General features: G+C 58.8%; 1 protein-coding gene across 2 annotated transcripts in view; it reads right to left on the bottom strand.

The window, feature by feature from the left end:
- SDK1 (sidekick cell adhesion molecule 1) overlaps nt 1-23,186 on the bottom strand; it is a 465,276-nt gene that overhangs the window by 88,341 nt on the left and 353,749 nt on the right. For both annotated transcript variants that reach the window (XM_055136343.1, XM_055136344.1), the window contains exon 5: nt 13,015-13,148. In XM_055136343.1, the coding sequence (XP_054992318.1) occupies nt 13,015-13,148 (134 nt within the window). The remainder of the gene's footprint in view (nt 1-13,014; nt 13,149-23,186) is intronic.

The raw sequence follows: 23,186 nt of genomic DNA, 5'->3' as shown, positions 1-23,186 counted from the left end.
TCACCTCAGGCCCAGGTCCCTGTTAGCAGGGGACACACTGGTGATGGGCTTGACCTGTGGCTGGGCAGGACGGGAGGCGCCAGCCTGTGACACAGTTCCCGGCCGTGAGATGGGACGGTCCCGTCCACACAGACAGGCCTGGCGTCCCCCTCCCCCGCCCCGACCGGGAGGAGCAGGCTGCTGTGGCCTGAAGCCAGCAGCACCCCCACCCTGCCTGTCCACGGGTCTGGGAGGCCCGAGACGGCAGCCGGGCTGGACTGTCCACCCTCCCACGCAGCCCCGCGTGGACATCAGCCTCCTGATGCGTTTCTGTGGAGGTCCTCGCACAGAGCCCTGCACCTCGTCATGGCGTGTCCCCAGGGCCCTGGGTGGTGACGAGGGACAGAGCAGGGATCCGGCCTGTCCAGCCTCCCCAGGCCGAGAAAGGAGCCGGCCTGGAACCAGGCCCTGCAGGGGCGATGGGGACCTGCCCTCCACCCCGAAGCAGAGGTCCCCGCCCGCTCACGCCTGCCCTGGGGTCTCCCGTGACAGAGGGACGTGGGCCGGGAGTTAGAGTCGGAGTCGGAGCTGCTTGTCCTCCCGCAAGCAGCCGAGTTTCAAGGAGAAGCTCCCCAAAGGGCTGTCCCAGCTCATGACGGGGCAGTGGTGGTGCCCCGGGGCCTCGCCCTCCCCTGGCTGGCCGGCTGCCCAGGCCTCCCCAGGCCGGCCCAGGGACGCGCCCGTGACCGAGTGTCCCAGGAACCTAAAGCCGCAGTGGAGAGAGCGAGCAGGGAGACTGGGCCTCAGACCGGACAGCGACGGGCCAGGGCTGCCCCACGCCTGCCCAGGTACCGCCCGTGCCCGCAGCCCACGGCACCCAGTCGGTCAATGACGGCGGGAGCGGCCTCGGGCCCCGGTGCTGGCCGCAGCTGCTCCAGGAAGAGCAGAGGTGGGGCCCAGCCGTCCAGCGTGGGTGGACGTCGGTGCCTCTGTTATGGGTCTTGTTCACAGGTCAACTTAGATCTTCCGCTTCTCTCCTTGGGGTTAGCGAGACGGTTCAGCCGTTTAGCGCAACATCCAGGGCTGTTTCCACGGCCGCCTCGGTGCCCCTCAAGGCCAGTCTGGGACACCCAGAGCCCCTGGGCACCCCCCCCAACCCACATCTGAGCAATGGCTGTTGGGCTCGGTTCTCGGGAACCCCTAGGTCTCCATTACAGGGAAAGGCGCCTCCTGAGCACTGAACTTGGAGCACGGACGTCTCAGTGGAGATTCAAAGTATGTTAAATCCACATAATGTGATTAGCATGAAGCAGAAATAGAAGATCAGTTCCTTAAGAAATAGGAGGATGGAGTCCGTCATTAAAATGTTAATATGACCAAATAATTTAATTTAAAGACGACCATCCCATGGCTCCAAAAGGCACTGTCTTCTGAAAACTGATTATTAACGGGAGAGACCACATTTGTCTGCTTTTAACAAGCTTTCAATGCATTTTAATAAAATGGTAATTTTTGCTCTAATAAGTGAAAATTCTACCACATATCGTAAAATTCTGAATTGCTAATGATGTACATATGTGACTTTTTTTTTAAAGTGGGTCCATCACATTTGATCAGAATTTTTGATTGCAACGGCAGTTTTTAGCATTTCCTAGTAATAATCAACCATATATAAAACCTAACTGGGACAGTGGTGAAAAGTATTTCTTTAATCACTCATAATTAAATAAAAATTAAAATGCCACTCGGCTACGTGGCTGGCCTGGTCTCCTCGTGACAGTGGGCGCCTGGGCCTGGGCAGGCAGGAGGGCAGGGAGAAGGGCGGGGGGCCAGCTCCCTGCAGGGCGTGTCTGTCGGGGGCCCGCAGAGAGCCCCCCGTGTGCTGGCCCCGGCCATGTCTCAAGGTTCAGGCTGGGGCGCCCCTTCGGGCTGAGTTGTCACCGCCGTCCCATCACCCCACGCTGAGTGGGCTTTGGGGGCCGCTGGGGCCTCTGCAGAGCCAGGCTGACCCTCGGCCTCTCTCCCTCATGCAGCCGTGGGTGCGTCACCCAGATGGACCCGAAGAGACGATGACCCCCGCCCAGCCTGGGAGCTGCTGGTGGCGACAGGTACCCCCGGTGGCCAGACCCCCACGGGATGCGGGACAGAAGGTCCTGGTGCCTCGCACGACGGTCTCCAGGCCGGAAGCCACTGGGCGGGCACCAAGCATGATCTTGGGTGTGGGTACACCCAGGCCCGCGCCCTGAGCAAACGCCAGCAGGCAGGAGAGTGGGCACTCGGCCGCCCTGCGGGGCCCAGCACGAGGCCTTAATTCCTGCTGCTTCATGCTGCGCCAGCCAGGGGCGCGGCCACTGCACGGGACCCCGACTCCCGCAGCTCACGAGCGTTCCCACAGAAGCTGATTTTACTTTTTGGCTTTGGGGCCACACCCAGGGGTCAGTCCTGGGAGAACTGGGGTGCCACGGGCCTGTCAGGGATCTAATACGGGTTGGCTGCGTGCCAGGCGAGCGCCTCACCCGCCTTGTGGGTCGCCCCAGCTGGGAGAGTCCGCAGGCCGCGTCCCGATGGGCTGATGCAGGGCTGAGCGCTCCAGCCTCATCTCCAGTGCTGGGCGCTCTCGGGCCCCCACACGCCTATTCTGTTTCTGAAACTAAAATCACTCACTTCAAACTCCTTCCCTTACAGACAGGGAAACTGAGGCCCAGATTCCCGAGGCCCCACCCCACTGTGTATGGGGTGACTCCCGGGACAAAGACCTGCACCCCGAGTCCCGAGACGGCTCCGGTCCTGCTGCTCTGAAGAACAGCGCCCAGAGCCCGTGAGAATGCCGTGCTGCCTCTAAAAGAAACTAATTAATTTTCATCAAAAGCATCAGGAATTAAAAAAAAATCAGATGTGATGAAAAGAGAATTAAAACGAATGAAGGAATATCTCGAGTTGAAAGCAGGCAACTGTCCATCGGAGAAGAAAGCCCAGTCTGACGGGAGTGACGGGCTCTTTTCTTCTCTTTCTTTTCTTTTTTAAACATTTGCTTCTCCACAACAGAAGCCCAGTAAGAGGCTGGGGACAAAGTTGAGGTTCATTAGTGCCCCGGGACACCCACCTGGGCGACACGGTGGCACGGGCAGCCCGGGTGCTCCTGTAGTGGGCACTGGGCACCAGGGGCGGGAAAGGGGCTCCTGCCGGCCTAGGAGTCCCTGGGCCTCGGCTGGCGATGGGCATCCGAGGTGCAGCCCCGGGGCACGAGCCCCAGCCGACTCTCATCCAAAAGACCCATTTCCAGGAGGCAAAGGGGCTGAGGGGCTCCAGGGGCTGCAGGAGGCCCCCACCCAACTTCCCGGACCCCACTAGAGTCCAGGATGCGGTTTCAGGGTCTACCCTGACCCCCACTCTGCTCCGCCCGGGCCATCCAGGAAGAGTGTCTCCGTCTGCCCTGGGGTGGGGGCCCCTGGCTCCAGGGGGGCCGGCAGCCTTCTGCCCCACAATGGGGCTACTTTCTGTTTGATCCTTCTATTTTCAGGGGTGCCCAGTGCTCTGCCCCGTGCTCCCGGGAGCTGATGAGATGCTGGCGCCTCTCCCTGGGGGCCGGGTGGGGAGGAAGGAGAGGTGAGTCCTGTCATCTGCAGGGCTCCGAGCCCACCCTCCTGAGGCGTCACTGAGCCACGGGCCAGCGGAGCCGTCTGCTGAGGGCACCCGGGCTGGGGCACGCCCGGCCCACCGAGACCCCCATTTCTCACCCTGGGCTGGGGCAGGCCCAGCCCACCGAGAATCCCCACTCCCACCCCAGGTTGGGGTGCACGCCCGCCTCCCCGAGACCCCCCTTCCCTGCGGGTTCCCAGTCACGCCGTCTGTTCGGTCAGTTGGAGTCTGTCCCCTGGCTCTGCAGCCTCCCCCCACTAATGCTGGACTCTGCCATCCCTCCATCATCCTGGGTCACAGTCAGACACTTACATCCGGTCTCCAGCGTGCCACAGAAAGTCTCGCTGTGACAGACGCTGCAGGGCGGGCAGCCGTGAATCTAAACACCGCGTATTACTTACAGCCAACTCCTGCCTCAGACCACTCTTAAAACCAAGGGCACCGACTGCCACTGTGATTTGGTGCCCACTGTCTTCTCCTTCACGCCAGGCACAAAATTTTATTTCCTGTAATATATATTAAGCTCGAAAGCCTTTTATCACCTGCTACCATGCTTGTCCGTACTAAAAGGGCAGCTTATCATGAAATTCCCCAGATTCCTGTGATTCTAGAACTTGAGATGTTCAAAACATCCGGGTTGGTTTTTCACTGTAATTATTAGCAGTGATAATAAAGCCAATACATATCATTACAAATTTTGACAAACGCTGGATACAAAAAGCAGAATTTTATTGAAAAGGCATCTCTTAATGAGATTAATGGGACTGTCCCATCTTTAATTAGCTCCTGCACTCATGAATGATGCCGCTTCCACCTAAAATGAAAAAGTACCCTGCATCCATTTCGTGTCTATCTTTCATTTTTATAAATTCATGCACCGAGAAGCCTCATTTCATAAATAAGTGGCGGGGAGCAGAGAAGCTTGGGGGCATGTCACTCACGCGCTGACAGGGCCTCGGCCGGGCTGGAAGTCACGTGGACATCCTCAGGCCGTGGGGTGTGGGGTGTGGCCTCCTGGGTCCTCCTCAAGCTCCCGAGAGCTCCGGGGGCTGTGGTGCCGCTGGCCGGTGACCTCCGCCTCCTCCAGAGAGTTCTCTGCCCGTCGCCATGCGACCGACCCGCCACGGTGCCTGCAGCGGCCTTGGCCCACACACGTGCCCTGAGCCAGACTCGTCCGAGGGGACACGGCATCTCCCAGAGCCCCCAGCCAGCTCGAGTATTCCCTGGTAGTCTGGTCCTGCTGCCTCCAGGTCATTCCAGGGGCACAGGGGACCGTGGTGGGCTGTCTGTCTGGTGCGGGTGTAAGGTGGGCCGGGAGGCATGGGGACCCCATGGCAGGTGCTTCCTGGGCGACTCCTTTCATGTCTGCAAGGTGCTGGGTTCTCTTCTAGAACAATCCCGCCAACACTCACAGCAACGAAGTCACATATGAAATCCACGTGCTGTCCCCATGCCCGGCACGTGGCCTCCAGACCTTCCGTCCACCCTGAGACTCCTGGGGCTACTGGTGGCCCTGGGCAGGACTCAGAGCCCAGGACAGAGGCCGGAAGCCCACGCTGTCCACGCACGCCACACCTACCACGGGAGCGTCCTCAGTGTCTTCCGACGTGGGAAGCGTCCGTCAGCCTCCAGTTCCATCTCCCCAGCTCGCCGGGGAGGCCACGTGTGGCACAGGAGCTGTGGAGCATGAGTGCCGCCTGCCCCCAGCTCACGTGGGCTCTGCTGGGCTGGACGGGCCCTGCCGGGCACCCGGGAGACGAGCTCTGGCGGGACGAGGCCACGACCCAGCTCATACGCGGGCTCCTGCACGGCAGCAGCACATGCACAGATGTCGGCGCTGCGGAAATTTATGTTTATAAATCACACACGGCGGCACAGAGATAAAGAACTTCTATTAGCAGCCCATCCGTCAGTGCTCGCGTGTGGGGCCTATGGGACAGGCCGGCCTGCTGGACATCCCTCACGACGCCAGACGCTTGCGCAGGGCGGACGCTCCCCACAGTGCTGCCCACGACCCCTGACCTGGGTCCTGGCTGGGCTGGACGGGGGCTGCAGCCCGGACCTATAGGGAGGAGGCTCTTCCCGACGGCTGTGAGTGGACGGAGTGGACAGAGTGGACGGAGTGGACAGAGGGGCTTCCGGCCCACACCCTTGGCCAGCCGCAGCCAGAGGCCAGGGGCCGCCAGCGCCAAGGACAGTGACCCAGAGATGAGGCCGGAGAGAGGCACTGGGGGGATGTTCGCTATAGCCAGTGTCCAGCACAGGCCGGGCCGCGATGCACCGGAACCTGCAGGGCCCCTGGGACTCAGGCCGGCTCCCTCCCCGCCCCCTGCTTCTTTCCAGGCAGCTTCTGGTGTTGTTTTTGTAGGGTTGTTTTTTGGGGGTAGGGTGGTTCTTTCTCTTGTTTTTCTTCTCTTTTCTGGTTTCTGGACCACACCTGGTGGTGCTCAGGGCTGACTCCCAGCTCTATGCTCGGGGCTCACTCCCAACTCTGTGGTCAGGGCTGACTCCTGGCTCTGTGCTCGGGGCTGACTCCTGGCTCTGTGCTCAGGGATCATTCCTGGTGGTGCTCAGGGACCGGCCCTTCCTGCCGTGCCCTCACTCCGGCCCAGGCTCCTATTATTTCTCATGTAAGTTCCTTCTTCCAGCACTGGGGGAACGAAGTGTCACAGCGAAACCCAGGTCCTGTGTTCTGGGTTGGTGCTGGCCTGCAGAGCGGGGCGGTTCCCCCTGACTAGATCCCGAGCTTGTTCACTATTCTCCGCCATGCCGTGAAGATCCCGGGTTTAATTACAGCTGTAGCTGCCCCGAGGGTGACGGGTAATAAACACTGTGGCTCAGCGGTAAGGCTCCGGTGACAGCGGGCGGGGCCGCAGGACGGCAGAGACCTGGAGGCCTGGTGGTGATCAGACCCAACCCCGCACGGTAAGGAACCCTCGGCCTGCAATTCGGAAACTTCAAGAATGATGCAGGCGGAGAGCAGTGCACACGTTTGACAAGAGATGGGCCCGGAAGGTGTGAGCCGAGGACGAGGGGGGCAGGCTGTGGGGGGCGGGGCCAGACCCAGCCACCACTTTTGGGCAGTGCTTTCCCGGGAAACCCACATTCACAGCCACAACTAGTTCTGTGGCTTGTCAGCCGTCACCCTCACGTGGCTCAGGGTTCCTTCAGCGACATGCGCGGCGGGTGTGAGTGAACCTGTGGAGTGTCCCAGGGCCGGGCCCCGCCTCTCTCCTCCAGGGGTGGGCAGAGTCGGGCGCGGTGGTGCTCAGCGCCCCGGAAGCTGCGAGGTCAGTCTCTGAATACGTGGGACGCCCCCTACGTCTCTGCTCTAGCTGACAGCGATGCCACCGAGTGTGGCTGTCCGGGCGGGGGCGACAGTTGGGGGGTCAGACCCGGCGCCAAGGGGACGGCTGCCCTAGTGGCCCCCGACACAGCAGGGCAGAGGCACGGGCTGCGGGCTCGGTGATGGTTTGTCAAAGGAGTGACCAGGCAACCCCTGCTGAAGTGGTCCCGGGTCGTCTTCCCACAACGGGAGAAGCCTGTAAGCCCTCGGCCCACCTGCACCTGCCGTGGGCTGCTGGGTTCCCGGGCGCCCCTCCCCCCCGTGTGGAGATCTGCACCCTGAGCAGAATCGCCCGGACAGATCCACTGTGACCTTGGGAGCTGCAGCACACGCCTGTACACATGGGATCAGCACATACATCTGTACACACGAGATCACAGCACACACGCCTGGACACACGTGCTCATAGCACACATGCCTGTACACATGAGCTCACAGCACACATGCCTGGACACATGTGCTCACAGCACATATACCTGGACACATGTGCTCACAGCACACATGCCTGTACACATGAGCTCACAGCACACAGCACACATGCCTGTACACACGAGCTCACAGCACATACGCCTGGATACACAAGCTCACAGCACACATGCCTGTACACACGAACTCAGTACATGTGAGATCACAGCACACATGCCTGACACACAAACTCACAGCTCACATGCCTGTACACACAAGCTCAGCACACGTGAGATCACAGCACACATGCCTGGACACATGAGATCAGAGCACACACACTTGTACACGAGACCACAGCATACATGAGATCACAGCACACATGAGGTCATAGCACACACGCCTGTCCATGTGTGGTCAGCACATGAGATCAGCACACATGTGAGCGAACAGTGCAGGGACAGCCCGGCTTCCCTGATGGCTGGGAGGAGCTGGGCTGTGCTGATGGCGCTGCCCACAGCCTCGACCCTTCTCAGGGGCTCACGGCCGCCCTCATCTGAGGGGTGCCCAGGGCCAGGCTGCGTGCTGGAGGTAGCCCTCTGCAGTGCCTGTGGCTCCTCCTTAGGGGAGAGCCCGGGGCCGGGGGGGCTTGCACCCCCTCGTGATCTCAGCCAACCAGACTTTGGAGGGTTTGGGGCCTTGGGTTCCCCTGTCAGCGGGTCGTCACACAGGGTCAGCGGGGCGGGGCAGGGGCAAAGTCACTACCCAGAGCACAAGCTCACAGCCCTGGGACCCCACCAGCGCGGGCACCCCGCTCCTCGCGCCCCAGCTGAAGCCTGGGCGCCCGCGGCTTGAGCGGGCGTGGAAAGGATTTCAAAGTCCTCTGAAGCGCCTGCGAAGACGCTTCTGCTTCGTATTCCAGCACGCGAGGACATTTCCACAGAAGGGCCTCGGCGCTCCCGCAGACTGCGAGTATCTGGAGGAATCTAAATGCTTCACGGGCGGTTCGAAGGACTTGATACACCTGACGGCCCATTAAAAACACACGTGTGAGCTCTGAGCCTTCGTGACCGTGCTCGCCTCGCCCGGACTCGGGGTTCCAGTGACTCTTCCGACCGGGTATGATCTGAGGCATCCTATGCGACGGTTCCCGGTGTCTCACCGATTCCCCCCTCTCCCAGCTCTCTTGAATCAAGTTAGTGTTTCAAATACCATTTGCCTTTGATTAGTGAAAGCAAATAAACATGTGACAGATTTTCATAATTATTAAAAATTCACTAGAAACGAATCTCTAAAAAATGAAGGTAAACCTCAAGCAAGGTTTGTGTTCATCCAAATCTAAGTGAATCAGTATAACCGGTGAAACAAGGAGACGAGACGCCTCTCAAGTGCTTGGCCCCGAGTTACACCCACAGTCGAATGTGAACAGGGGCTTTACACAGACCCTTGCCCACGTGGCACACAGGAGCTGAAGAGACCATCTGTCAGCACGTGGCAATGGATGGGCCGGGACACACCATCTGGGTCCCGTGGTACCATCCGGGTCACGTGGTATTGAATGAGTCAGACGCACCATCCAGGTCACGTGGTATTGAGTGAGCCGGGACGCACCATCCGGGTCGTGTGATATTGAATGAGTCGGATGCACCATCCGGGTCACGAGGTATTGTATGAGCCGGGACGCACCATCTAGGTGGCCCAGTGCCAGGGCCCAGTGAGCAGGTGACAGGCACAGTGGCAGGCGGTGCAGGTGCTGGGGCCTCAGACTCTGCTGGAGGACCAGAGGGAAGAGCCGGCAGTGGTGCCAGACTCGGCCCAGCTCCGCCAGGGCTCTGTGCAGTGAGGACTCGGCCCCTGGCTGACCCGGGTTCGGGAACAGAGGCCAACCCAGAAGTTTTCCTGAAGTTGCATAAAGTCCCAGTTTCACCCAAATCTCTGAGATTTGCCAAGAACAAAAGGGAATGGAGACCAGGAAGGGAGGGAGCCCACGGGACAGGAGAGGAGAGCCAGGCCCCCCGGAGGCCGCTGCCCGCTGTCCCCAGGCCTCCCTGAGACCAGCACGTGGGCTTAGAAGCAAGTCATGGCGCCGGCCCTTGAGGCTTTTAATTTATTTTTGCTTTGGGACCACCCATGGCGATGCCCAGGGCTGACTCCTGGCTCTGTGCTCACTCCTGGTGAGCCTGACTCCGGGCACGTTGCAGGCACTTCCTGTCAGGCGGGGCGAGCTTGGGCACCCCACACCCCACGGGACTGCGTGGACAAACGCTGCATCCAGAGCATCCACGGGTACAGCCCCGAATCCCGCCCTGCCAGGTAAGCCACGTGCCACGACACCTCCACTCATGGGGACTCTGCCGTGGGCCCAAGGCGCGGCTGGCGTGGCCCCACGTGGGCAGCCCGTGGAGCCCTGCATGGCTCCCGGCCTCTGGGTGCAAGACGCCCTCGTGGGGTCCCAGGACCAGTGTCGGGGCACACCTGCTCCTTCCTGGCCTCATCTGCCAGCAGCTGCCCCGTTTCCTCGTGGCATGGGCGCAGCCGAAAGATGGCGTCCACTCCTCTCTCAGCCCACGGTTCTCGGCCGGGAAGCCCGGCCAGGCCAGGCCGCTTGCCAGGCTAGTCCCTCCCTCCTCTCTTTGATGCAAACGCTGGAGAAAATAAGAACCTTCCCGGGACCCACAAGGCCGCGTTTTCTGGGGCAGGTGCTCAGGAGCCGCATCCACTTTCAAAGCCCCGACAAGCAGGCCTGAGGCCCGGGAGCTGCAGAGGACAAAGGAATGTTAAGTGGCCTCAGAATTAAAAGCCAGGTTTTGTCTGCCTGAAGGGATCAGCTGAAATGATATTCTATCTGCAAATGTTGTTTGAAGAAGAGGCATTAACATGAAGGAGGGCGGCCGGAAGGAGCGAGCGCCATCTCCTCCTTAATCTCAGCTTCATCCTGGCAGAGAATCTCATTACACGGGACATGCCGAGAATCGGCTCAAGCTGGACGCGGTCAGTAAGGTGAGCGCCGCGGGCTTGAAGCACGGACTGACTGATCACCACAGACCCCCCACTCCCCCGTCCCCGTCACGGCACAGACCCCCGCCCCCCGCTGTCCCCTGTCACCGCACAGACCCCCATCTCCGCTCCCCCGGTCACTGTAAAACCCCCTCTTTGCAGAGTGACGGAATCCCTGGCTGTCACCGCACAAGACCTGGTCCCCTAGTTCACTGCACGTGAGTGCCTCAGTGTGAGCCCGGCAGCGGGGGTCTGCGGCTGTCGGGGTTCTGGAGGATAGACCGACCTCCCCGGCGGGCGAGCTGCGTAAAACATTTCTTCAGGGGACAGGAGTGGGGGCGGGTCCAGCCCGTCTGCCGGGCGGGCTGGTGGCTACAGTGGGTCAGACGCGGCGATTTACCTCCTCGACCGACCAGACACACGCCAAAGGGGCGCAGCGCGGGAACGGGAAGCCCCTTGTCCCCACACGGCCCCGCAGGCTGCCATGACGGAGTGGGCTGCCTCACGCCCCTTTGCATGCTCTAAGCCTGTTGCCAGCCCCAAGCTGGGGGCCAGTGGCCGGGAAAGTCAGTTCCGGACACGGGCCGGGCTGGGAATGTCCAGCAGAGCTGCTGGGGCCAGCACTGCTCTTCCTCTCGGCCGTGTCCCGGCCAGGCTGGCCCTGGGGGTCCCCGCTGGAGGATGGGGGTCTCCTGCGTGCACGGAGCACTGTGAACAGAGCACTCCCCCCACTCCCCACGGGGGGGGTGTTTGTCTTTGAAAATTACTGTCACCAAAGGCATTTTGACCCTTCGAAGTGCTGGCCGGCAAGTGTGACAATGTCCCGTCGCCTCACTGGCGTTTCTCTGAATATGGCCGGAGGGAGGACTCAAGTCTGGGGCTCACGTCGTCAGCAGCACTGCCCTGGGCGCCGCATTTCTGGCTCCATCTGAAATCCGGGCGCTGCAGGAAGGCCCGAACCACGGCCCCCCGCAGAAGACAGACCTGCAGCCCCGAGGGAAGCTCAGCCGAAATCTGCCTCCCTGGGCCTCTGACCGCAGAGGATTAGAGAACAGAACTTGAGCGAGAAAATGCCATTTAGCCTCCCACTAAACCCAGCGGCCAATGGCGGGGTTCTGGAGGGAACCAGAGGAGCCCGTGACCCACACCTCGCCCGGGAGCGCGGGACTAGTCCCTCCGTATCACCAGCTCCGGCTGGCTCACCTCTGACACGATTTACCTGGGTGCCAATGGAAAGATTAAAGTAACGCAGGCCCGCATGCAAGGCAGTTAATTATAATATGTATGAGCTCATTCCAATATACCCCTTGGTTGGAGAAGAAACTGAAAGTATTGGGAAAAATTTACATTTTTCAATTATCTAACGCCACGGCACAGCATTGGCACCGCAACCTGCAAATTCACAGGACTGGCCCCATTTCCTCTGACCTTTGCAGTAGGCAGAGCGGCAGACTGGCCCCTCACTGAGACAGGGATCTTCATGCCCACCCACTCCTCTCACATACGCACGTGCAATATGTGCACACATATGCAAACACACACACACACACACATGCACACATACGCATTTCCTTACTCCTGCCTTAGAACCCACCAGCCTCCACCTTCCTGGAGCACAGCACCTCGAAGGGTCCTAGGAGTGCCCATGGACTGGTGAAGGCCATCACCAGGCGCCTGATGACACAGTGGCCCCTTTCTCACGATCCTGGACAGACAGATTGGCCATGTGGGTCTCTTACCCGGTGGCTGGTGGTAAGGCTCTAGAGAGCAGTGCAGGCCGTTCCCTGCAGCAGGGCCGTGGCAGGACAAGGGGCCCCCGAGGTGCCCGTCCCAGGGGTCGGCCCAGGCCCCACACTCCGGTGACACTGACAAGGATGCCAGGGTCTGGGCCCCGTCCTCCAGGGGGACAGGCAGCCTGCAGGGTCTACGGAGGCGAACCCGAGTGGGACACTCAGATCCTGAAGGCCACCTGCCCCTGGCCACACCCTGAGCCAAAGCCAGAGCCGCAGAGGCCTGGCCCTGACTTGCCCTGGCCACTTCCGGGCAGTCGGCCTTGCCAGAGCATTTCTGGAGGCCGTTAAAGACCAGGCGTGGACACCGAGTTTCCCCAAACCCAAATGTCTTGACATTAACTCCTTTGGGACCAGCTGCTGTGGGGCTGCTGGCCCGGCCTTCGGGCCAGAGGTTGCTCTAAGCCGCAGCAGGAGAGAGCAGGTTTGAGCTGCAGGGACCCGCTGCGGCCCCACCGAGTCGCCCATCTGGCAGAAAGACACAATTTCTCGTAATCAAAAGATTTTTGTTGTTAAAAAACACACATTGGGCTGGAGTTAAGGCGGTTGCCACACGTGTGGCTGACCCGGGTTCGATCCCCAGAACCCACAGGGTCCCCTGAGCCCAGCTAACAGTGACCCCCAGGCAGCGCCCGGAGTCAAGCCTGAGCCTGCCCAGGGTGGCCCCAGCCCAGCCCAGCCCTGCATGGCGGCAGCTATGAACATCCCCGCGGCCTCTCACTCCCACAGCACACGGCACACGCGGGGGTCCCGCTGCAGTCACGTTCCCTACACCCCCGTGACACCCCCGTGCCCGGACAGAGGCCTCCGCCGGACCCCCAGGACAGTGAGCCCGGCTGCTGCCCGCGGAGGCCGACTCACGCGCTACGCTCAGGTTGATGGCCGGGCTGGTCCTGTTCTCTCCGCTCCTCTCGTTGACGGCCTGCGCGTAGTAGGCGCCAGCGTCGCCGGGCGTGGCCGCGAGGATCACCAGCTGGTTCTGCAGCGTGACGGCTCTGCAGGAGGGAGACAGGGTTAGGGCCTCGCCGACCCGAGGAGCCGGCGTCCAGCCTCCCGGGCAGGGAAGGGGGAAACCCCGAACAGAGCGGGTGGCATGGACTCAAGTTCCCAAACGCCGGGCTCCCACCCGGTCCACTCTGGCCTCCCCCAAGGCCCCGGGGTGCGACAGCCGCATGCAGCCCCCCCGGCTCCCACCTGCACCCTTCCCGTTGCCCTCCCCAGCGCCTGGCCTCCTGCTCTCTCGATGGGCCCCCAAAGGTGCAGTTTCCACCTGTGCCCCCCGGGATATCCTGGCTGGACGCTGCTCCAGGGGGGCAGCACGGGCCCCGCTGCAGACCCCAGCAGAGCCGAGGCCAGGGTCCAGGCCACTGAAGCCGGCACAGCCAGAAGATGCAGCGGACGGCCGCTCTCCCCACCCCCAGCCCACCTGGCCCTCCGCAAGCCTCCAGCAAGGAGGAAAAGCAACAGGCCCCGCCCACATCAGTGCCTGCCCCAGAGAGATGTGGGGGCCACGGGGGTCCAGGGCTGGGGAGCAGCCGGCCCCAGGCCCCCGGGACCCTGCGTGTCCGTCCCACCCCAGGGACCCGCATCCCGAGGGGGCACCCCTCCCCACAAGGTGGGATTTGAGAATAAGAAAGAGCCATTGCTCCCTGTTGCCGGATAGATTTCCCCCCAAGCCCCTGGTTTTTATAAATTCTACAGCATTTACTTACACGGACGGCCCACTCAGCGTTCCCAATGGATATATTACAATTTGAGATTTCCGGGACTAATTTACCTCATTTCTCATTTAAGAAAATTTTCCCTATTAGGAAGTTTTCAATTTTCAGACCCATAAAATATTTCAAAAAAGTTGTATTATAATTATTTATGACTCCTTTTTCGATTCCTTTATAGAACCACAGAAATTGTTCCATTTTATTTTATATATATTACAATGGCACCTAAATTAAATATGAATATTTATTCTACATGAAGCTACATATTAATAGTACAATTTAAAAACTGAATACATCATAACTTTCCCCTCAACATCTGATTTTTGCCAGTATAATTTCAACTATGTACATTATTCCTTGACAAAAAAATGCCCATTAATTCTTTACATTGTTTATGACATTGTTTCAAGGGTATTAAAAAAACGAAGCACATAAAGAATTTGATATAAAAGTTCACATGTGCTAACTTACATCTTCAAGTCTTCCTTTCAGCCTTTAATTTCTACACCAGTTTGAGTCAAAACTCATGAAGCAAAAACCCTGCTACTCCGAGAAGGTCCCCACGGCAACTCGACGCGCCCAAGAGCTGAGCCGGGCATCTGAGACTTTCCCTAGCTGTCTCTGTCGGGGTGCGCCCGGCGCTGCTCAGGGCTGACTCCTGGCTCTGACTCGGGGGTGCTGCTCTCGGTGCCTGAGGGGCCACTCGTGGGGGCAGGGACTGAGCCCAGGCCGCCCTACCCACTTGACTATCACTGCAGCCCCAGAAAGCTTTTCAGCTGCCCCACGCCTCAGTGGTGTGTCTGCAAAAGGGACAGATTCCCTCCCAGGGGCTCAAATAGCTGACAACGTGGCCCGTTGGTTTGGATGCCCAGGAAACTCAAGGGTGGGGGGCACTGGCTTATGGGCCGACCCGACGCCCATCTCCGTGGTACCCGGAGTTAATGCGCCTGCATTTAACTCCGGGTACCACGAGGCAGCAGCCTGGGTGCAGGGGCCCTCCTGAGTGTGCGGGGGCAGCTGTCGGGGGCTGTGCCGAGGGAAGGTCGGGCGGATGGACGCAGGGCAGTGCTCAGAGGCAGTGAGGAAAGGGGCTCGGGGCCGTGGTCAGCAGCCGTCCAGGAGCCCTGTGGCTTCGAGGACGGGCCTGGCCTCCTGCACGGAGCCGCCACCCAGCTCCACTGCTCCCTTCATTCACTGTGGTCTGGGGCCAAGCCCTGTGTCATTCAGGGCTGACTCCTGACTCCGAGCTCGGGGGACCTGACGGGGTGCCGGGCTGGACACACAGGAGATCAGACTCGGGCTGGCTGCACTCGAGACCACACTTGAGACCCACACATGCCTGCGATACTGTCTCGAGGCCTTTCCTCTTCTACCTTAAATTTTCCCCACCATTAACATCGCCTTTGTTATCAGAAGAACGATGTCCGAGACGGGCGCACGGCTGCCCGGTCACCCCGCGAGAGCAGCGCAGGGCTCCGCCTCTGCTCGGAGCCACTTGACTTCATCACCACAGGATTCCACAGCAGCAGTCTGAAACCTCTCAGAGCTTCGCAGGGAAAGGACAGCCTGTAGCTGGAGACATTTTCCTTTCTTAACATTATTAGAGTGAATTATGTCTGGTTTCATACCAAATTAGTTCTGTGGTACTCTCCATCTTCTAACATTTCAAAGCAAAATCGTGTAGCTCTGACTGGCGGTTCCCTGGACGCCGCAGGTCCCCACGGGGAGTGGAGAGGAGATGTGCAGCGTCATCCTGGCCCGGGCGCCCCCACACTCCCCAGGCCTGGGGGAGGCGACGCTTCGGGGGCTGTGGCCCTGGGTCAGCAGAAGGGCCTGTCCTGGCCAGCACCGCCTAAGGGGCCTATCACCCGATTCTGCCCCCTGAGGTGGGGTGGCAACGGAGGGCTGTGCTCCGTCTCCTCGGAGAGGTGCTCCCTGGCCAAGGCGCACCTGTTCTCTGGGCCTGGCCGGGCCCCCGGGGCACCTGGAGCTTCTCCAGGCAGCCTGAGCCAGCCCTGTCCCCCAGGCGTGCCAGTGGGCAGACACCCCCGCTGACCCCATCAGGGGCCCTAAGGGAAGGCCCTGCGGCCACCCCGAGAGAGGCCAGCCTGCTGAGAGCCTGATGAGGCAGGGACATGCTGGGCCACGTCTCAGAACCTTGTGCCCGGTGTGGACACCTACCAGGGCTCCAAGGATGGCCTCGTCTGGCCCAGACCCGGGCCAGACCACGAGGAGCAGGGGCAGGTGTGTGGGGACAGCTGAGGGAGCTGCTGTTGGGTGCAGGTGCCCTCGGACCATGCACGGAGCCCGGCGGCCACCACAGCCCAGGGCTGGGCCAGGATGCTAGGGTCAGGCCCACTGTGGGCACCAGTCACTGGGTGCGGGGCTTGCAGCTGTCTCAGGGCCTGTGACTCTGAGAGCCGGGGTGGCTTCAGTTGCCATGCCAAGGCCCAGGGGCCACGGGCCCTGCTGTGACCATCTTCTTGGCCACCCTGTAATGGGGAAGATGAGCTGCACCAACAGGCACAGACTCGTCTATAAGGTCATCCGGAAGCTTTTCGACATCAAGCATGTGAGGAGGTCGCTCAGGGCTGTGGTCTGTGGGGACACGGAGCCGAGGCCAGCGCAGCCCCTCGAAGGTCAGTGACACACGGGGACACCGTGGGGATGGGAATGGGCTGGGGCAGAAGGGCTCAGCCTCCGCGTTTCCTTCCAGGGATGTGCCCGGACGAGCCCCCGGAGGCCACGGGCCCACGGCAGCCAGCGGGACTTGGCGCAGGAAGCAAGAAGCAAACTGTGTGTTTGCAGAAGATGCAGCCCAGAGAGAAAACAGCAGAATCAAGACCGGGAGCAAAGACAAACCCAACAGCGAGCCCAGGAAACGGTTCTGGATGTGGACCAGGAAACCTGCTGCTTTCTAGGCCAGGGCTGGCGAGGGTGCACGGCAGACGCCCAGGAGGCCTCTGGCTCCGGGCAGGGCCACGTGGGAGCTGGCAGCCATGGCGGGCACGGACGGGGGCCGGAACTCCCAGGTGGGAAGTCTCGACCGACTGAGACGCACGTTTTGCAAACAAGCAGCAGGTTCACTGAGGCTCCTATGAAACTACTAGGCGCATTTTCTTGTAGAGAAGAGATTTTTCTACAATAAATATGAAATACAAATAAGTTAGAATTGCCGAAACAATCTAAAAAGGAGGGAAAGTCATGGAGAAGCACTTTGGGTAATGTCAAGATTTACCCTAACCCTCAGCCATCACCACTGTGGGTGACAGACAGGTAAATCGAGACCCCAGAAACACGCCCACCAAGAACAGCTCCAGGCAGCCAACCTGCTCTAAGGCAACCCACAGATGTGGTGGTGGTGAGGTCTGAATGTACACACGTAGGGCTAAAATATCAGCTCGGAAGCCTAAGCCAAAATTAAGATGGACCATAGATTCACAAGTACAATGCAGAACTAGAAAGTTTCTAGACGAAAACACAGAATTCTTTGGAACTTGGGCCACGGGGCCACGTTCACCAACCCGGCATCACAGAGGAAAGAAATCAATAAACTAGACTTCAAGCTAGAACACCTGCTCTGAGGAAGTCTACCGAGGAAGCAGGACTGGGACGAGCTCCACGGCTGGCCTCAGCGTAGCAGGGGGGGATGGGGCTCGACCCCCAGATGCCCAGAGCAGCCTCGGGGCAGGCCCTGAGCACCACCAGCTGTGGCCCGCACGCAGAAACAGAATGAAAAGAGACTATCCAGCCCCGTATCCCAGCCACGCCGACGTCCGAGCAGTCTCCCAGAGGCAGCAGGGGAAGCACTCGGGCCTGAGCAGGCACGGGAGGCAGGACACGGGGCACAGGACGCGCTCCGGCAGGGAGGGTGTCCATGGGTCAGACCCCAAGAGGCACTGAGACAACTGCCAACTACCCACTGCCTGCTCTGAGGCTGGCCCCGAGACAGTGCCCGGAGCCGACTGCGCCTCGCCCTGGCAGACACACAGGAGCGGTCAAGCATCGTGGCCACTGGGGGACGGCGGCTTCCATGGACGTGATGCAGAGTCCGCACAGGAGGCCCTGCATAGCAATAGCATCCCGGAGGCACGGAACCTGCGTACAACCCCCACGCCTGGGAGCTGGTGAGCCGTGAAGAGCCCACGCTGCCTGCACCATGGGGGGGTCATCTGTGCTGGAGGCCACGGGCTGGCCCCGCTCAGAAGTTCCCCAAGAGACGAGACTGCAGGCTCCTGTGTGATGGGGTTGCAGGATCTCTACAAGATGGGATCCTGTGATCTCTATGAGATGGGATCGTGGGATATCTATGAGATGGGATCACAGGATCTCTATATGATGGGATCCTGGATCTCTATGAGATGGGATCACAGGATCTCTGTGAGATGCGATCACAAGATCTCTACAAGGTGGGATCATGGGATCTCTATATGATGGGATCCTGGAATCTCTATGAGATGGGATCCCAGATGGGATCGCAGGATCTCTACTCAAGGGGATCCCAATCTCTGCCAGGTGGGATCCCATGGTCTGTGTGATGAGATCGTGATTCTCTGCTGACGGGGCTGGAGCAGCTAGTGGGAGGCAGCAGGACCGACTGGTCCGAGGGTTGACGTGACAGTGTCACGCATTATGTCCTCCCACAGAGATGATGCGCAGGGGCACACAGTGGGCGTCACGGGAGTGCGAGCCCCCACCCCACCTCCTGCCTTGCCCACGTCCTTCCTGGAGGAGGGGGAAGGAGACGCCTTCCCAGCTCCCCACACACCTCCTCATGCCCCAGAAGCTGCCAGTGGAGGAGGGGGTGGGGGGACCTGGGATGGGATCTTGGGTGAGTTCTCTGGACGAGAGGAGGACTGAGTCTGAGGGGTCCATGGCGGAGCTGAGAGCACAGCAGCAGTGAGGGCAGGGGATTCGGGCAGACAGCAGGTGACAGGTAGCTGGCAGGTACGGATGGCAGACAGACTGACCGTGCGGCAGGTGGCTGTCCTGGCCGCGAGGGGAAGGGAAGACACTAGCAGGAAGACCGGACGAGAGCTGAGGCTGCCTCACAGTGGGCAGTGCCCGGCCCCACCCCAGCGGACAGCCTCGGGCCCCCCTCCTGCTTTGGTCAGGTTTCGTGCAGGGGGGAGGAGAGAGGAGGACAGAGACAGAGACGCTGACCCGGAGCCCTGTCAGGCTGCAGCGGAAACAGCCGGGCTCTGAGGGCCACGAGACTGAGCGCGCAGAGCTGCAGCCAGTGAGCAAATTTAAAAAAAAGCAAAGGATTAAACAATTCGCCAGACTCCAAGGGTCACGGAACAGGAATTTATGCTTTTAATTATAACCTTGCAGTGATATTGAAAAGAGAATAAATTACATGCACTGTGCTGCGAAGAAAAGTAGAGACATATTAGAAAAGTTTTCATTAAAGCTACCACAAAGGAAAAAAAAGGTTATGGTGATGAATTATTACTTTTGGCTATTAAAAAATTTCTGTTCAATGAAATAGCTAATTACACAATAATGCCTCCCAAATGAAACTGTAACGTGTCTTGTTTTATCATCAGCATCTGTGTCTTCTTTTGCTCAAAAACTGTCAGCTTGGAATGAATAGTTTGAATAGCGCTTTGGGATGTATTTGTGAAATAAAGGAATTTACTAAAAACTACATTTTGTCATGCAAAGGTTTGGGGCCATTTCTGGGACGAGGAACAAAGGGTTGATCTGAAATGAATAAGTTCAAGGCAGATCAGCACCAGGGACTGAGACAACGTCGAAGGAGCCGGGGACAGCCGCGGCCAGCCTGCTGCGGTGTGGGCGGCTAAGAAGGTGTCTCCAAGGGTCCAAAGGACTCTTCTCTTTTGATCCAGGGATAAGGAGTACGTCAGGATCATGCAGATGAAGTAGTCTGGATGCGGCTGGGCTGTACAAAGCGTCAGGAGTGGGACAGCAGAGAAACGGCGCTTTGCTCGAGACAAGGAAGGGACTCCCAGAGGGAGCCAGCGTGGCCACTGCGGGAATGTTTGTCGATGAATGACGGAGACAAAGACCCAGGCACAGCCTTGCTCCAATGCCAAGTTGGCTGAAAGTTGATAGAACAAGATCAGAAAAAGAGAACCATCACTGCCTTCCCTTCTGAGATGAGATACCCTGGCCAGAAGCTTCCAGACACAGGTCAAGGGATGTGTGTGTGTGTGTGTGTGTGTGTGTGTGTGTGTGTGTGTGTGGTGTGTAGAAGCCTATTCTATCTGAGCATAAGACTCTACCTTCAAAAGGAAGAAAGAAAATTCTGGAGTGAGCCTCAGCACAAAACAGTCAAACTAGAATAATTCAAAATTTTAAAAACCACCCACCAAGGCTCAAATTGTTAGATGCCAATTTGTTAAAGGAGTTAAAAGCAAAACTAGAAATTGAGCTCCCATTTGACCTAGCAATGCCACTCCTGGGAGTATTTTCTGGGGGTCCAAACACACAGCAGAAACACCACCTGCACCCCTATGTTCACTGCAGCACTGTTCACCGTAGCCAGAATCTGGAAACAACCTGAGTGCCCAGGAACAGATAAAGACACTACGGCACATCTACACAATGGAATACTATGCAGCTATCAGGAGAGATGAAGTCATGAAATTTTCCTAAAAATGGATGGACATGGAGAGTATCATGCTGAGGGAAATGAGTCAGAAGGAGAGGGACAGATGCAGAATGACTGCATTCATTTGAGGAATATAAAAATATATACAGTAGAAGACTAATATCCATGGCCAGGGAAAACAGGGGTTAGGAGGACTGGTCAGTGGTTGGAACTAACCACCAGTGTGTGTGGGGCTGAGGGTAGGTAAGACAGAGAAGAGACCAGTGTGATAATAATAGCTAGGAATGATCACGCTGGACACGATCTGAGGGTTAATGTTGCAAACCAGGACAGAGAGAGAGGGGGGGAGAGAGGGGGGGAGAGAGAGAGAGGGAGGGAGGGAGGGAGAGAGAGAGGGAGAGAGGGAGAGAGAGAGAGGGAGGGAGGGAGAGAGGGAGAGAGGGAGGAGAGGGAGGGAGAGAGGGAGGAGAGGGAGGGAGGGAGGGAGGGAGAGAGGGAGGGAGGGAGAGAGAGAGGGAGAGAGGGAGATAGAAGCGTCTGCCATAGAATAGAGGCGGGGATGGGGGTGATGGGAGGGAACCTGGGGACACTAGTGCTGGGAAATGTACACAGGTGGAGGGATGCGTGTTGGAATGCGAATGACTGAAATCCAATCATGAACATCTTTGTAAGGGTCTATCTCAGTGATTCTATAAAAGTGTTAAAAAAAATCAACCCAGGTAAAAATTTTTAAAAAACTAAATAAATGAGTTAAAACAGTTTAAAAAACACGCTGCAAGTCCAGTTAGCGGCAACAAGTGTGTGAGCGTCAGCCCTGAGCCATGAAGGACCACGTGGTGCTGCGGGAGCCACGGGGGATGCAGTCCCGGCCGAGCCTCGGGAGGGACCTGCTGGCCTGACGGCGGCCGAGCCGTGTCCTGCCTTCTTGCGTTTCAGGATGGCAGAATGTTTTGCTTAAACTGTGGCCAGTGCAGCTCTCAGCTGCTCCTGAGTACAGCTTCAGAGCGCAAACGCGACCCAAGTCTCTGAATCATTGCCGAGTGGGTCAGAGGCCATGACTCCCGCGATCCCTGGGCCCCCGGCGGGGAAATAAACTCCCCTGCTCTGTCTGACGATCTCGCTGAGTCGGGCAGGCTTGGGCTTAACAGACTCACGTGGTCAGTGGATGTTAAAGCGATGCCAAGGCAGCGAGGCACCCACTGACCCCCGGAAGGACGTGCAGACTCAGACGGGGGAGGGGCCCGGGCTGCTGGGGAGATGGACCGTGTCCTGGGAGAAGCCAGGAGGGATCACAGGAGGGTAATTAGCAAGACCACCAACACTAGACTTCAGATAAGAGAATCACCGTGGCATCAAACGCCATTAAAAAAACAGATTCAGTGGAAAAGTTCAATAAAATTCTAAGGAGCATTCCAGTTCATTTTCTGAAAATGAAAAAAAAGTATTCCTGACGTTTATGAAAAGAACCAAACAACCATAAAGTCCCCTCAGAGAGAGAAGCAGGAAGAACAGGCCCGGCCAGGCGGGACCCTGGCCTTGCACCCACGTGTCAGGAGTCGCAGTGAGAGGAGGTCGCGGGAGGAGGGGCAGCACTTCCTTCAGGGGAGTTGGCCAAACGAGGAGGGACGAGGGAAAGGGACAAGTGACCATCAGAAACGCAGAGACCTGGCTGCAGGCCAGACCCCGGACGCTGCGGGGGCAGGGCCCAGGCTCTGCGGGGGCTGCCAGCTGCCTGGCACAGCGTCTTCTAGGAGAGACAGGCTGACGTCACCAGGAAGAGGAGTTGTCACGAGGAACCAGGGGACGTCACCCAGAGACTGTGGCATGTCACCCAGGGACAGTGTGACGTCACCCAGGGGCAGTGTGATATCACTCAGGGACAGTATGATGTCACCCAGGGACAGTGTGACATCACCCAGGGGCTGTGTGACATCACCCAGGGACAGTGTGATGTCACCCAGGGGCTGCATCATGTCACCCAGGGTCAGTGTGACATCTCCCAGGGACAGTGTGATGTCACCCAGGGACAGTATGATGTCAATCAGGGGCTGCATCATGTCACCCAGGGACAGTGTGACATCACCTGGGAATAGTGTGATGTCACCCAGAGACAGTATGATGTCAGCCAGGGACATCACCCAGAGACTGTGTGATGCCATTTAGGGATAGTGGGATATCACCCAGGGAGAGTGTGACATTACCCAGGGGCTGCATCATGTCACCCAAGGACAATGTGATGTCACCCAGGGACAGTGTGACATCACCCAGGGGCTGTGTGACATCACCCAGGGACAGTGTGATGTCACCCAGGGGCTGCATCATGTCACCCAGGGTCAGTGTGACATCTCCCAGGGACAGTGTGATGTCACCCAGGGGCTGCATCATGTCACCCAGGGTCAGTGTGACATTACCCAGGGACAATGTGATGTCACCCAGGGACAGTGTGATATCACCCAGGGACAGTGTGATGTCACCCAGGGACAGTGTGATGTCACCCAGGGACAGTGTGACATCACCCAGGGGCTGAGTGTGGTGTCCTGTGCTGTGCCAGGACGGGATCAGCCGTTCTCCTACCAGGTTCCTTCCCGTACCCATGAGCCCGGCGTCATCGAGTAACAAGCCCTGCACAGCTGCACAGCCGGGGCAAGGCAGGGCCGGGCAGGGCCGGGCAGGACTCGGCCCTTGTGGACGGGCTATGCGTCTCCTTTGGGTCCCAGGAAAGTGTGTCAGCCTGAGCC

The sequence above is a fragment of the Sorex araneus genome, chromosome 4 (assembly GCF_027595985.1).
Source record: "Sorex araneus isolate mSorAra2 chromosome 4, mSorAra2.pri, whole genome shotgun sequence".
Lineage (NCBI taxonomy): Eukaryota > Metazoa > Chordata > Mammalia > Eulipotyphla > Soricidae > Sorex > Sorex araneus.
This window is presented reverse-complemented; position numbering and strand designations above follow the sequence as displayed.